At 29.8% G+C, this 16,895-nt stretch overlaps 1 protein-coding gene across 1 annotated transcript; it reads right to left on the reverse strand.

The window, feature by feature from the left end:
* Nucleotides 1-5,267: 5,267 nt before the first annotated feature.
* LOC113378749 (neuropeptide CCHamide-2-like) lies at nt 5,268-13,776 on the reverse strand. Its single transcript, XM_026619329.1, has 4 exons — nt 13,653-13,776; nt 8,297-8,419; nt 7,428-7,507; nt 5,268-5,473 (listed from the first exon to the last, which is right to left on the reverse strand). Exons 1-4 carry the CDS (start codon nt 13,738-13,740, stop codon nt 5,408-5,410), a joined length of 357 nt encoding a protein of 118 aa, XP_026475114.1. The 5' UTR covers nt 13,741-13,776; the 3' UTR covers nt 5,268-5,407.
* Between the last annotated feature and the right edge of the window lie 3,119 nt (nt 13,777-16,895).

The raw sequence follows: 16,895 nt of genomic DNA on the forward strand, positions 1-16,895 counted from the left end.
AGATTCATATATTTTTGGCGTTTCTCTTCGTTTTTTGCAAATATCTCCTAAAATATACATTTTAACGAAAATCATGTAATGAACAAAATAATGTCAATAAAAATCTTAATAAATCGGTATTACATAAAGTGTTTTAAGAAAAATATTAAGCAAGATTTGAAAGAGCAAAGTCGTTTTTTATTTCGTTCAAGATTTAATTGTTGTATTTAGAGCCATCTAGTGTCGAAGTTTTACATTTTATGCATTTCGGTGAAATTGGGTTTTATAGTGCTCATCATAAGCTTTAAAATGAGTGCTGTTACAAATTTTTGCGTGTAAAGTGAGTGAGCTATCATGCAAATAAGAAGCATATATGAAGTTTTTTTCTCTTAAATCAAATGGTTTAATGAGCGCCATTTCCACCAGAATTAAAGTAATTCATATTCCATCTAGAATTCACTTCATTATAGGCATCTTGATGGATTCTAGCAGATTCACTACTTTAGCACAAACTATTTTCAGAAAACTCAAGATTTTATAAAAACTTTTTTTTTCCATTTTTTTTAAAAATCGAAATTATTTATTGTTTTTTATTATTTTTCTTTCACACAAAAATTGACAGAGTTATGAATGTTTAAAGACTTCGCGGCCGCGCAAATTGAAAAAAAAAGTGAAAATTTTTATAAAATTTTTATAAAATCGTGAGTTTTCTGAAAATAGTTTGTACTAAAGTAGTGAATCTGCTAGAATCCATCAAGATGCCTATAATGAAGTGAATTCTAGATTCTTGTCTTTATAACTTTATATTTAACTTATATAACTTATATATTTGTAATTATTTTATATTTTTATAACTATTTGATTGATATCATTTGGAAATATATGGTTTTTGGCGAAGATCGGTCAAGTCGTTTCTTTTTCGTAATAGATTGTCAATTTTTTTTGCAATTTTAATGAAACTTTGCATGGCGATAGAGTTTCTGCTCTAAATGAACGTACTAAACTATATTAAGGCCTGTGACAAGTGGTTTACTTATGATAATTAAAGTTTGGATTATTTGACCGCGCGTTTAGAAAATTTACCATGTGAATGTATTCGGTTTCGTCAGTGACAGATTAAGCTTTCAGCCGCCATAGGCTCTATCCGTTCAGACGTCCTCTTTAATAGACAAAATTTTACTTTTTTAATTAAAAAATTTATTTCAAATTATTTAGATATAATTTTTAACTTTGCGTTGGGTAAGTTATAGTAATTGCGAAAGAATCGAAAATGTTTTTTTTTACCTTCACGTTTCAAGGCCCTCTGAACATTTTGGTACACTTCAAAATGTGTATGTGTGTATGTATGTATGTATGTTCGATTCCGATTGATATGAAGACGTTCTGATTAGGTTTTCGCTAAGGCTGATCTAGCCGTTTCAAAAATACGAAGCAAAAAGTCCAAATAGAAATCATACCGCTACAACCTGAATCTTTTCCTTATGTAGTATTTTTGTAGAACGTAAGCCGACTGTTGATCCATCCATATTTCATTATTTCATTATTAGAAATTATCTACTAGGGCTGACTTATTACAAACTTCCCGAAGGAGCAGTTTGTTTGAAAATTTAGAGTTTTTTTGCAAAGCAATGTTAGCAACATTTGTACTTATTATTAATATTCTTATAAAGTATCTGATAATTTGATGTTCGTATGTTTAATGATCATTTTTTACCACCAAGTGTTTTTTTCATAACTTTTTTCTGGATCTTCACAACCGCTGAACCTGCCTTCCCAAAAATTGGCTAATTCTTCATTTCGTCAATATGAGTAAAATATTTTTTGAATCATTCATATCGGACACTCCGTTCGCTCAAAAATCGAATTTCTATTTTTGGCATTTTTTGCCCATCTTTGAAATGGCTGTTCCTGACTTTGACAAAAACTAATCAGCACGTCTCCCTATCAGTAGGAATCGAATGCTTCTTGAATCATGCAAATCGGTTGATCCGTGCTCTCAAAATCGTGGACGAAAATTAGTATTCGTCCTAATTGTATACATACATATAACTTACATTCAAATACACGCACACAAACAAACATCCATGTTTCTAAGGCATACATGTTTAATAACCTTTGAAACGTAAAGATATGCAAAAAAAATATTTTCCTTTTTTTGCGACTACTATAACTTACTCCGCGAGATGTTAAAAATGAAAACAAAATTTATACTGATTATTAAAATTTTTGTAAAAAATCTGATAATTTGATGTGAAATCTACATTGATCATTTTTGACCATCAAATGGCAATTTTTGAATCACCAAAAACGCTGATTCTGCCATCGCAAGAATTTAGTCAATTCTTCATTTCGTCGCACAAGTAAAATGTTTTGAATTTTTCAATCGGATCGAAAATGAGCCTCTAAAAAATTGAATATCTATTTTTTGTTATTTTGCCCCTTATTCCGAAATGAGTAAAACTGCTTTACCAAAAACTAATCAGCACATCTTCCCGACAATTGAATCATTCAATCGGTTGATTCGTCTCAAAAACGTCAACAAAAATATGTAACCGCAAATACATAATCATACATTTATTTTTCCTAAGGTATGCCAAAATGTTCAGAAGGTTTTGAAACGTAAATATTTATAAACAATTACATTTACGTTTCGTTTTTCGAATTACTATGACTTACCCGTGAAGGGAATGCCAATTGGTGATCAAAAATGAACATTGAACATTAGCACACAAAATTGGCAGATATTTTAGTTTAGGTTTACTTATATCTTATAGATGAAAAAAATACGAAGGGCATGTAAAAAATAAGGTTCCGAACGCTGTACACTCGCCGCGCGAGATACTAGGGGAAATCCGGCAACACCATTTTCATTGTTGATCCTTGCCACTCCATTCCAACTACCTGGAAGATCACTGCAAAGCTTAGTGCCAATCTAACAGCCATCCGCGATGGAGCGCGCAATCGCCGTCACCGCCAGGTGTGAAATTCGTTCAGTCATTCGAGTTTTAAACGCGAAGAAGCTTACACCTACTGAAATTCATAGACAGTTGGAAGAAGTTTATGGCAAAACTTGCATCAACGTCCAGCACGTCCTCAAATCGTGCAGAGAGTTCTCCGAAGGACGCACCGACGTTCACGACGAGCAAAGGAGCGGGAGGCCATCGAGTTTTGGGCCCGAAAATGTGTCTTGCTTACCGAGTTAATGCTTAAAGGGTCCACTATAAATTCGGACAAGTACTGCGAGACACTAACAAAACTCAAAAAAGCCATTCAAAATCGCCGGAGAAGAAGACCGAGCAAGGGCGTGGCGGCGGAGTTTTTCGAAGCGGGTTTTCAGAAGTGGAAAACTCCTCAGAAAAAAATGCGTTGAAAGATCTGGCGACTATGTAGAAAAATAGTTTGGAATACAAGCTTTCCGATGGTATACACATTTATTGCAATAAAAAATGTCTCAACCCTGAAAAAAATGTAGGAACTTTACTTTTTACATGACCCTCGTATATACGAACAACGAAATAATTAAATTATCATAAAATAACAATTAATATATTATGTTAATTTCCGAACTAAAATAAGAAATCATTTTAAACCGTTTTAAAGCGTTTTGTATGTGAGATTTACCTTAACAAAGTTGCAAGAAATGAACAGAGCTTCAATATTTCTCCCGAAAAAGCTTATCAATTTGATACTTTTTATTTTAATGATACATCAATTAATGAGGCGCCATTGAAAAAGTTTGATTAGAAAACGAATAACATCCTATTTCATAGAAAATTATCTAAAGCAGGATCAATTCATAAAATAAATTGCAGTGACAAATTTTCGGGTTTAAAATTTTGAAATTTTGACAAAAATTTGCCGCCCCCCAAATTGAGCCGCCTTATGCCCGGGCCTCACGGATTTTTGAATGGATTTTTTTCCCAAACTGTAATACCTAATTCAAAATTATGTATAGGACATATATTGCCAATACAATTAGAAAATCCTTAAATTTTAGGAGTCTGACTCCGCCTTTCGTCTACAATGAGTTAAATATTCAAGTTGTGTGTTTGGTAACAAAATACATAAATAAAATCTTTATGAAGTAATTTTGTTGTTAAATTAGTGTTATATCTAAGTCCCAAAACAGGCTCAGGATGGGATTAGTAGTTTTAGCTATGGGACTTTACAGAACCCAGATAAGATACCCGGCAGTCTGATGTCAAGCAGTAGTGACATTGATTTTTACTTATAAACATATATAAATTGCAATATGTTTTCAAGTGAAAATACCCCAATTCCGCATAAATAAAAAATTCATCATTATTACAGAAATTGTAAAAATAAAATACATAAGAAATTTTTGGATTTCCATCTATGAAACCAACGTAGGTAGTTAAGTTAAATGATCAGAACAGTTAATAAGACCCTTAAGTTCTGATCTTTGTTCAAATAATAATAATAACTAGTGGTGTATGGCATCGTGCCTTAAGGCAAATTGCTAGAACTACCCGCACGGTAATAAAATATTTGAGAAATATTAAATGTTTTCAAATAGATAATTATAAATACTGTAACATATATATGTTTACAGAAAAGTAAATAAAACTTAATCAATCGAATTTAAAATGAAGGACATTGTCTAATATTTATAATATATAAGTGAACTTTAGAACTTTAGCTAGAATTAGAATTAAAGTCTTAATTATTTTCGATTCGATTTTGAATTTTTTTTTACAAATTTAAAAAAAATATTTTTTTCCAAAAGAAATCGTTTCGACAATACAAGCATAAAGTTTTGAATCACTAAAATCGGATGCTTAGTTCTTTCAAAAACTGCCATTTTTTGTACATTTAGCTGCGTATCTCCAAAACGGCTGAACCTGCCCTGCCAAAAACTAATAACTATTCTCGCTATCAATACGAATTAAATGTTTTCAGATCATTCAATTCGGATGTTCCGTTCTCTTCGAAACTCGATTTCTATTTTCTGCTCTCTTAGCTCCGTATCTCCAAAACGGCTGAACCTGCCTCTGCCAAAAACTAATCAGCACATCTCCCTAATAATAGAGATCGATTGTTAAAATCAGTTGATTCAAGCCCCCGAAAACATTTTGTCTGACGTATGCCAAAATGTTCAGAAACCTTCAAAATGTAAAGATATGCAAACATTTTCTCTACGAAAGTTAAAAAAAAATCGACCTGTTCAGTAAGAAATGAATTTTTATGTTTTGCTGAAGTAAAATTGAAATGGTTGTGTTACTGTAATTAAAAGCAAGATTAGTTATAGAACATTTATTAGTGTGGTGATTATTAATTTACATATATTTATATATATGTCACATCCTTGAGAAGACCAATATAGATACAAATATAACATGGATTTGAAGTGATATTGAGTTTTGAATGTATCACGTCAATATAAAGAGTGTTTGTCAAATATTGTCTCCTAATCCACAGTGCCATCGCTCGGTTTCATTGGTTCGCCTAGCTGCATCAGCCGATAGCGCTGCAACTGAAAAATGTATTTAGTTATGGATAAAAATGTGCGAACAGTATTATTATAAAAATAAAAAAAACAAAACCATCGCAAAATCATTATAAACTTAATTAATTCAACATTTAATCTATCTATCTTTCGTAGACTTCTTAATCTCTTGATTGGAGTTATTAAATAGAATCATACTTTCATTTTTTTAAATTTTTTTAAGACTAATTCAAAAAATATAAAAATTATCAATAGATATCAATTCGTAATGCTAATTGTCTTAATTAGTTTTATGCAAAGTTTGGATGATTATGTAATTAATATATTAATAATAAAAATCTTAAGTAAATCAATTTCTGCACTTTTAATGGATTTTTTAAGTTACTTTAATCTTATATATAAAAATGGATGGCAAAATGTGTTGGTAAGCGCATAACTCAACAACGCCTGGACCAATTTGGCCAATTCTTTTTTTAAAATGTTTGTTTATGTCTAAGGATGGTTCTTACGGCGAGAGAAAATCGAACAATCGTCGGGATATATATAAGCCCTTTTCTAACTAATACGAATAATCGTAGTCGGCTTCTTGATATTATTTCATTTGTTTTACTTTCGGCAGGCGATAAAATTGGTATGTCTTTAAAGAATTTGACTTCAAGTCATATAAGATTAAAACAATCACTGTCAATGTCCATTTGCCGCTCTTGCCGGTGGTGATTTTCTTGCATTTTCTGTTATACTCTACTGAGTGTGCTTTTTTTGTGCGATTGATCGAAATTATTCAGTACATCTAAGCCATGGTGAATGTTTTTATTTACGACTGCTATTAGTCAATGTACGTGGCCAAACATCATTTCAACATTTACGAACTGTTGATGGTGAATTGAGTGGATCCTACAGAGAAGCCCCTCAACGTTTACAATTTCTACAAAATGACGCTCATTGGGATCAAACTCTCAGCTCTTTATACGCTCATCAAACACGAACATTGTTTTCTATAATCATATCCACAGGCTTTCCATCAAACCCAATTGATTTGTGGATCAAGTACAAAGATTATATGTGTGATGATATTTTGTGTCAAATACGGAATAGAATGAGAAATCCAAATATGCAAATCAGTTAAGAAATTTACAACGAAGCATTGATTTCAATTGAAGACATGTGCTTGATGATGTCAAACAAAGTATTAATTCACTTAGGCCTGGCCGTGCCCAATAGTCCAATGCATGATGCTTTTAACCAAGAGTTTCATCTAGAAAAACTGTATGATCTCAACAATTTGAAAGAATTAATCGAAACAAATTATTCCGCTGTTGAATGAACAACAGAGGTATGTTTTTGATATTCTTATGAAAGTAACAAATGATGGAACTGAGGGGATTCACTTCTTAGATGCGCCTGATGCTACAGGAAAAACTTTTTTGATTTTATTAATATTAGAAACAATTCGCTCACAAAACAAAATTGCACTTGCACTCGCTTCATCGGGATTCGCAGCACTTTTACTCGAAGGTGATCGAACAGCCCATTCAGCACTAAAATTGCCCTTAAATATGCAAAGCAATGAAACTCCACCTTACAACATTTTGAAGAATTCTGCAATGGCTAAGGTTTTGCAGCAATATCAATTGATTGTTTGGGATGAATGCACGATGGCACATACAAAATCTTTTGAGGCTTCAGACAGAACCTTAAAAGATCAACAGAGCATTATTGTTATCAGATTTGGTAGATTTTTTCGACAGGACGAAGTCTGTCGGGTCAGCTAGTTTTATCAATAAAAATGCATACTATCTGTGATGTAGAAAGAATTGAAAAAATATGGAATAAAAAATATAAAACTGTGAAACATTTTGGCGCATACAAGTTGAATATCAAAAATTGAATTTATATTGCATATAAATGTAAATTTATTATATTAATATTATTTGTATTAATGTTTTATTATTAATTTTCTGATAAAAATCTAAATAAATACCCATTTTACAATAATATGTTCCAAATTTGAACGGATCGCTTCATCATCAACATCCGAAGGTTGCAGTTGTGTATTATATCCTGAAAAATATATAATAAGAATAATAAAATAAAATAATAAAATATAAATAAAATTTATCACTATTATTGTACTATAATGAAGAGAACGAGAGCAAAAAGTATAGAATTCTACATATACTTACAATTAGTTCAAAATAAACGCGTCTATGTAATTGAATTGATTGACATTTAGAAACCTTTAAATAGATATTTACCAATTTACCAATTGTGATAGGCATGAAAAGGCCTTTGAAAATAAAGTAATAAATTATAACATGAATTTTAAAATTCATATTATTAAGATCATTTATGTAAATATTTCGAATTTCCTCTTTTAAAGTAAACATTATAGTAAAATTAATTTCTACAATTTGGAGTCTAAATTCAGAAACAATTAAGGAATAATAAATTGAATTGCAATTAGAGAAGGAAACTGATCAGTTGAACTTTCTATAAATAAAATATGCAGTTCTATCATATAAATAACGATCAAAATAAATTTTGTTTAAAATGTTATGCTATAATTCCATATAATAATCGTTTAACAATATAACAAATTAAAAATGCATTCTGCATGATTGGTTTTATACTCTACAATTGTTAGTAATGTCAGTATAAAAACCAATTCACAAAGAATACATATATACACCGTAAGAATACACCGTAAAAACGTATAGTAGTCTTAATTTAGAAAAGTAACTGCATATTTCTAGACCTCGACTAATAATATAATGAGTTCTTAATTGTATTTTTTCAACATAGGTACGTAATGCAAGACAATCAAAATAATTAAATTTGTTAATTCAGTACCTGTGGGTGACCTCTGATTAACAAGTGCGGTTGTTTCAGGAGTTTCATAGGGTGAGAAGACCTCTTGGTCGGAGCGTTTTCCATGTCCACCGAAACACGAGTGGCCGAACGCAATGCAACCGCCTGAGAAACGATTAATTTTAAATTTCAAATTATTTCCATTTAAACATAATTATAATTAATGTTAGATTTTTAATAAGCCTGTGAAGTTTTCTTAAATAATATCAGGATTCAGTACAATTTACACACCTGTGTCACACAAGCATTTTCTTCAATATCATAATACAGGAAAGTCAAACATTTTCCCCGCATAATAGCATAATAAACTAGCTGAGTCTAGTCTTAAGGCAATTAAGGCATCGTGCCTTAAGGCAAATTGCTTTAACTTCCCGAACCGCAATTCAAAATTCGAGTAGTTAAAAATAATCAATAATAATCAATAAAAGTTGATCAATGATTTGAAACTTTTAATAGAATTTCGAACCATATTATATCATCTTAAATCATTCTATCTTAAATCATTTATTTTAAAATATTTTGGAAATTCTGAACTTTTTTTCAAAGCAATCGTACTGCTTTAACTGCATAAAGACGCCGTCTAACGCATAAACATTGGTACGGAACCCATAGGAATGTAAATAAAATTTATACTTATTGTTAAAACCTCTATAAAATATCTAATTATTTGATGTGCATAGGCCTAATGTTTATTTTTGACCGCCAAATGGCTCATTTTTTTTACTTTTTCTTCCATATCTCTGAAGTCGTTGCACCTACCTTTCCAAAAATTTGAACAGTTCTTCACTCAGTTAATAAAAATAAAATGTTTTTTGAATTATGGACGATCCGTTCTCTTAAAAACTGAGTTACCGTTTTTGGCACTTTTTGTCCCGTATCTCCGGAACGGCTAGACCTGCCTTCGCCAAAAACTAATCAGCACGTCTCCTTATCAATACGAATCGAATGTTTTTTGAATTATTCAAATCGCTTCATCCATGTTACCGAAATAGTCGACGAAAATTGTTATCCGCACATACATACACACACGCACACACATATACACACACACATACATCCATTTTTTCTAAGGTATGCCAAAATGTTCAGAAGGTTTTGAAACGTAAAGATATATAAAAATTTTCATTTTCGATTTTTTTGCGATTACTATAACTTGCCCTACGGGAAGTTAATAAGTTTTAGTAAACTTTAACATATTTAATTCTCAGTTATATAGATTAATAGAATAAAATAATAAAAGATTAAAAGAATTAAGAATCTATGCTTAAGTTCATTTCTATCATCTAATTTCCGAATACGCTTTGGAGAGAAAACGCGGTCATAAAATGAGAGACTATAAAAATTGCATTATGTCAGGAAAATCAAATTTAGAAAAGCTTATTAATATTCATTTACAAATTAATGTAAAATAAGGTAAGTAGGTACCTTAAACCAAGTAAGCTGAATTGTTTTTAGATTGCATTTTTCATCATTTTATATTAGGAACTCGAGATCGTTACTCATACAAATTTAAGATAATGTATATATATACAGTACCGGTCAAAAGTTGGATCCACTTCACTCGTTCATTGTTTTTTATTATCAATATTTATGAAAAAGTAATCACTGTTTATCCAAAATATGTCAACTTTTTTTTAGAGATAATACTATATAAAAGATCAATAAATCACTAAATAGCTGAGTCAATAAGATTTGAAATTTAGCAACTTTAAAATAGCCACAATAGAATTTAAAATTTTAGAGATGAAAGCGCATTTTGCAGGCGTATAATATTTTAAGATATTTTAAGAAACTCTGCCACCAGACATTGCAAAGAAACGGCTCGACAAATCTTTACCAAAACCTAAACGCTACGATTACCAACTGATACTTTCCGAAGGGTTTTAACTTTTCAAAATGAGTTCAGATATTTTGCGAAAACGTAAAGGAAAAATTTTGTAAGATTTCTGTTAACTATAAAAGAACGGTTTGACCGATGGCCGCGCAAAACTAGTCTCCTTATAAAGTTTCATCAAATAACTTTGAATTTTCAAAATCTATGTAGCTATTGTCAAACCACTTAGAATCCCTTGAAACGTCAATAATCCAAAATTAGCAATTAAGATTTTTTGGTAAAAATATAAATTTCTACTTTATGTATAATAATTTAATGTATTTTTTTAAACAAACCTAATTGACGATAAATATGGTAAAAGTATGAGTAAATTTAAATATTAGTTTCATTTAAACCTTTTCAATTTATTAAGTAACATAATCCCGCGAAATGAAGAGAATAGCATGCACTTGGGATAAAGGAATTGTGTGAACAATTGTATATTATATACTTATAGTCCGAGCGCTCAATTCAGTATTACCATTCGCCACTTTCATATAATTTTAAGGAGAGAAGTCTAGAATTGACCGTAAAAGTCTTGCACAATTTTTATTTTATTTACACCCAACACTCATTAAAAGCCAAATTGTATATTTACCAAAAATTATAATAGAAAATACCTTAAGATGACCTCAAGCTGCAAGTACATAGATACACTCAAGAGTTTCAATATTTCAAAGAAGGGGACATGCCATATATGCGAAATGTAAAAAATTACCTAATACACTAACATCAAATCATCAGAAAGAAATAGGTGTCCAATATATATGCTATCTCGGAGACATAATGAAAAGAAGATTTAAATAATATTTTTATCAAGATTTTAACATGTATTTACAAATTGCTTACAACACAATAAAAAATGTGCAAAAAAATCACAATTAGTTCCACGCATGTTAAAATCTTAATAATTTTTAACTTCCCGAAGGAGAAGTTTATGTTTTCATCAAAAAATCCGAATTGCTAATTTTATGTTTCCTCGACGTTTCAAGCCATTCTGAATCGAATGAGACTAACTTTGGAAAAAGTATGTGTGTGTGTGTGTGTGTGTGTGTGTATGTGTGTGTGTGCGTGTATGTGAACAGATTTTTTGCCGTAAATCGACGTTTTCTCGAAAACGGCTGGACCGATTTCAAAAATTTAAAAGCCACTCGATGTATCTCGATGAGGACTATTGTTTGTTAATTTTGTGCGACGATCGGCCAAGCCGTTTCTTTATAAATCGCAGAAAAGTGCAAAATTTTTCGTCTACGTTTTAGCCCGCAATTCTAAATCGATTTCGAAAATTCAAAAACCGTTCGAAAGATATTGGTTGGGAATCGTGCTGATTAGTTTTTGGTAGAGATCGGCCGGGCCGTTTTCTTGTAATAAAGTTTTAAAAAAAAAAATTCGACGATTTTCATGATTATTTTTTTGACGGTAGATACCATAGTCTTCTAGATCATACTAAAATATCACGGCCCTACGACAACTGGTTCAGCTTTAAAAATTCGTCAAAGTTCGCAAAAATTGGTATCGTTTTTTTGGCATTTGTCAGAATTAGACTTTTGATCGACGTTTTCTCAAAAACGCCTGAACCGATTTTAGAAATTTAAAAGCCATTTGTTGTATTTCGGTGAGGATTATCGTTTGTCAGTTTTGTGCGAGCCGTTTCTTTGCAATTTGAAAAAAAGTGCTAAACTTTTTGTCCACATTTAAGCTATCCTACCGAACCGATTTTAAAAAATCAAAAACTGTTCGAAAGATATTAGTTGGGAATGGTACTGATTAATTTTAGGTAAAAATCTACCGAGCCGTTTTCTTGTAATTAACTGTTGAAAAAAAGTGTTAAACTTTTCGTCCACATTTAAGCTCATCCTACCGAACCGATTTTAAAAAATCAAAAACTGTTCGAAAGATATAAGTTGAGAATGGTGCTGATTAATTTTAGGTGAAAATCTACCGAGCCGTTTCCTTGTAATTAACTGTTGAAAAAAGTGTTAAACTTTTCGTCCACATTTAAGCTCATCCTACCGAACCGATTTTAAAAAATCAAAAACTGTTCGAAAGATATTAGTTGGGAATGGTACTGATTAATTTTAGGTGAAAATCTACCGAGCCGCTTTCTTGTAATTAACTGTTGAAAAAAAGTGTTAAACTTTTCGACCACATTTAAGCTCATCCTACCGAACAGATTTTAAAAAATCAAAAACCTTTCGAAAGATATTAGTTGGGAATGATACTGATTAGTTTTAGGTGAAAATCTACCGAGCCGTTTTCTTGTAATTAACTGTTGAAAAAAAAATTAAGCCAATTTTTATGAAACTTTTTTTGGCGATATACATCATGGTCTTACAGAACTTACTGTAATATTACGGTCTTACGACAAGTAGTTTAATTTTAAAAATGCGTCAAACTTTGCTAAAATTATTATCGTTTTTTTTAAAGTAGGTTTGATGAAGTATATTATTTACACTTTTTTCTTTTGATTAAGTCGATTATTTACACATATCGGGAAGTTCATGTAACTTGCCTCAAGGCTAAAACCAAACCAACTAGTTTTTAAATCCTCTATTATGTCTCCAACTAGTTTACTAATAGCACATATATTGCATACTTATTTCTTTGTGATAATTTGACATTAGTAAAATTCTGAAACATTGCTATAATTACAAGTTTGATGTTTAATTAACATAGCGTAGTGTATTATTAAATTTGCTGTTTTTAACTCTAAGATTAGCAAATTGTAAGTATTTTCTACTTTTCATAATTTTTCAATTTCAATTCTTTTCGTTTTGTAAATTTTACTTTTAGTTTCTACAGAATGAAGGTTAGAACTATAGCTGAAACGTATGGACCATAAAAACATATTTATCAAGGAAAAAAAACTCACATTTTTTGATAAAATCGTTTTTAGTAAAAAGTGTTAGTGTATAATCAATCATATAGGTAATTAATTCTGTTTTTCAAACCCTTTTTTTTTTTAAAAAAAAAACTGTCTAATTTTCCAACATTTCTAATATTTTGTTATATAATCCACTCATTTATTTTTGTTACTTTCATTTTGATAGTCAAATTTCTGTAATGTTATTTCTTCCACAATTTTATTCATTCTATATAAAAAAATCCACCATTTTCTAGTTTTTTTTAAATATATTGTTTGTTTAAATTTTATCAAGAACATGTTTCTTGACAGATGGCCTGAATATGGAACGTACCTAGTTTCGAAACGTCGACAGTAAATAAATAAAGAAATTTTTTTTTTTAAAAAATTACGAAACCCTCTTCTCAATAATCTATTATATATAATTATATATATATATATATATATATATATATATATGTATGTGTATGTATATATGTATGTATGCACGTCGATATCTATAATTAAATTTTTATTGAAAATCAACGTGATTCCCAATACTATATCTCAAATATATATCATGTCATATTGACTTCCAATTAAAATATTGCTAATTTACTTACGTTTTGCTTGTACTTGTCCTAGCCATAAGCAAATTATTGCTCCAGCAACTAGAGCAATTTGAAGTAATCGTGGTATTGCAGCTGGCATTGAAATTTTTAGATTTAATTCAAATTCTGTAAAAAATAAATCGGATAAATGCTAATGAATTTAATAATGAATTAGTAATTGCATATTCACGTACTTTCATCTTTGTAAATGATAATAATACTATATAAATAGTGATAGTGATAGTAATAGCAATGGTAATAGTAAAACACTATATTCCACATGCATCAATAAAAATCACAAAAACAACTAACGGGAAGGGCAGCTGAAATTTTTTATTTAAATACTAGATATTATAATCTATTTACTGTATTAGTTTCATTTGATTCTGTTCGTTCAATTTTTTTTCTATACTTTGAACTTGTACATTGAACACGCTCTAACATGGGAGTAAATACAATTTGGGAATGATTGTAGACGTAAAAGCAAGGGTACAAAATCTGAAATTAATTAATTTAAAACTAAATATTATATTGCTTATAATGTGTTGATATAGTTTGATAATTTTAGTTCAATTTAATTTTTTCCGTACTGAATACCTTAACATTATTTTAGGGATGATTTGGGGCAAAACGGTGCTAGTAATTTTTTTTATAATATTATTATCAAAGATTATTTTGTTTTTTTTTTGACCTCAATACGAGCTTTTTTTCTGCACTATATACCTATGTTCACGAAACATCTCATATTAGGGCGGTCCGGCCGTCATGGGGTACTGATTTTAGTAGCCATTTTCGATTTTTTTGGTTTAATTTTGGTGGTACAAATTAGTACAAATTCGAATTAATCGATTTCCATTTAATTTTTTTTTATTTCCTTCTAAAACAAAAAGTGGTCTTGCTAGATTAATATTAAAGCTAGCAGCATTTTATGATACAAATTAGTACAAAATAAGTACTAAATAGTACAACAGGTCCGGATCGATTTTGCTAATTTGGTCTTGCTAGCTTAACAGATGTCTTGAACTGAGCCAAAACAAATACGAGAATCGGTTTTTGGACATTTTAGATTTTAGCGCTCTTTTACCAGTGTATGTATATATTTATATATATATATATATATAATATATATATATATATATATATATATACTTTAAAATCTAAATTTCTGTCTATAACAATATATAAATTTTAGAATGAGTTTTTTATAAAATTGTCATAAAAAATTTCATAAAAGCTCATTCTAAAATTTATATATTGTTCAATTTAAAGTGACAAGAATTGGTTTTATTGTGCATTGTGAACAATTATAATTATGAAATTACCCAAAACAAGTCATGTGTGGGTTTAGTTTCGTATTATACATAGTTGTAATTATCATCTGTGTTAATCGAAGGAGGGCAATTGAATGATGTATGACCGGGCGGTGTTTATTCATATCACTGTTTTCCATAATTCTAATTTATATTCACACGATGCGTATTCTTGGTGACTCGTCTTGAGACGACATATTGTCCTTAAATATAATGAGTTTGTACAACGTTCCCCATCTTATTCTTGCATTTACTAATTATGTTATTTTAAATTCATGAATACAGAAATCGGTATAATAATCGGCAGTCATTTGTAATTTTATGCATTACCCCAGATAAATGTCCGTCTTCGAATCTTATAGCATATTAAGTAGCACATTATGATTTGTCACATTATAAATGTAAAGCTACAAAGAAAATAAAAAATATTTAACTAATAAATAGGATAAATATAATATTAAACAAACGCTTACAGTGCATTGCGATTATTCTCCTATAGTTAATGTGTTATAAATTTTGAACTCACATTTATGAAATAAAAGAATACACTACGTAAAGAAAAAAGAATTTAATACGTATGGATTGCAACATGGAGTCAAACTACAAACAGATAGCATTGAGAAAATGAAAAATAAAGCCACAAAACCTACAATCTTTCCAATTTTACACCTACTAAAGAAGTTCAATGCATAACCATAACCGATAGCCTATCACTAAATAGAATTATTACTAGTGGCGCATGGCATCGTGCCTTAAGGTAAATTGCTGGAACTTTCCGTACCGTAATAATTATTAAATGTATTCAAATACATTTTTATAAATATTCATCCTAATTTATATACAAAATATAAGAGCTTATAAATTGGACGATAACATTTATATATGCTTTGTATATTCATATATAAAAAGTAAGTAAATAAAACTTAATGAAGCAGTGTTATAATAAAGGATCTTATCTTATATTTCCAAGAACTACATAAATTAAATTGCAACATTAAAATTATTTATTTGAAGTTCATAAGTGAACATTAAAATTTTATAAAGAATCCGAATCATTTTCGATATCAAAAACATTTTTTTGAAATTAAGAAAAAAAAATTTGAAATAAAAGAAAATTGCTTTTTCAAAATCTAATCATTTATTCACAAGTAAAATGTTTCTTGAATCATCAAATCGGATACTTTGATATCTTAAATTTTTGGCACATTTAGATCTCCGAATCGTTTTTTGAATCATTCAGATCAAATGGTCCGTGCGCCAGAAATCATGCAATAAACACATACATTCGTTTTTCCTATAGTGTGCCAAAATGTTCTGAAACCTTCGATACGTGAAATGTGCAAAAAATTTCATTTTTGAGAAAAGGCTAATAATATAAGCCTTATGTTATCTCAATAAACTATTTTTGACCACATTCAAATAAAATTTATGTGAAGTATGCAAAATGCGTGCTACATAAAAAGTCAGAAAAATTTGAATGATTGAGATGTCATATTTACATCTTTGCCCGTTCGGATCGAGCCCGTTTTGAACCAGACGATAACTGGTGATAAAAGTGGATTGCATTCAACCTCCAATTGTCATTTGCTTTTGTCCTAGAAGCTTTTTTGGCAGCAAAAAATTCAACAATGTAGAAGATGTCAAAGAAGCACTGGTTCAAATTTTCGCATCTAAAGATGAAACATTTTTCAAAAATGGGATAAAAAAATTGCTCTCGCGTAGTCAAGAGAACATTAATAATAATAACAATTATATTATTCAATAAAGTTAATTTGCGAAGAAAAAAAGTACTTGTTTTATTCCACAAACGGATAGAACTTTCCGGTAGACCTAATATATTTTAGGTCTTTTATTGTGGTCAATATTATTAGGTAATTTATTATTAGGTCTATTAGGTTAATACATTAGGTGTTATTTAAACTAGTTAAGATACGAAGTATTTCTC

This window comes from Ctenocephalides felis, unplaced genomic scaffold (genome assembly GCF_003426905.1).
Source record: "Ctenocephalides felis isolate EL2017-DRISC unplaced genomic scaffold, ASM342690v1 CF-g0.4_SCAFFOLD_01886, whole genome shotgun sequence".
NCBI classification, from domain to species: Eukaryota; Metazoa; Arthropoda; class Insecta; order Siphonaptera; family Pulicidae; genus Ctenocephalides; species Ctenocephalides felis.

Coding starts and splice junctions, on each gene's coding strand:
- LOC113378749 (XM_026619329.1), bottom strand. CDS start 13,740: ATGCCAGCTGCAATACCACGATTACTTCAAATTGCTCTAGTTGCTGGA. Junction 8,420..13,652: donor AGGACAAGTACAAGCAAAAC/GTAAGTAAATTA, acceptor ATCGTTTCTCAG/GCGGTTGCATTGCGTTCGGC. Junction 5,474..7,427: donor AACATATTATTGTAAAATGG/GTATTTATTTAG, acceptor TACATTTTTCAG/TTGCAGCGCTATCGGCTGAT.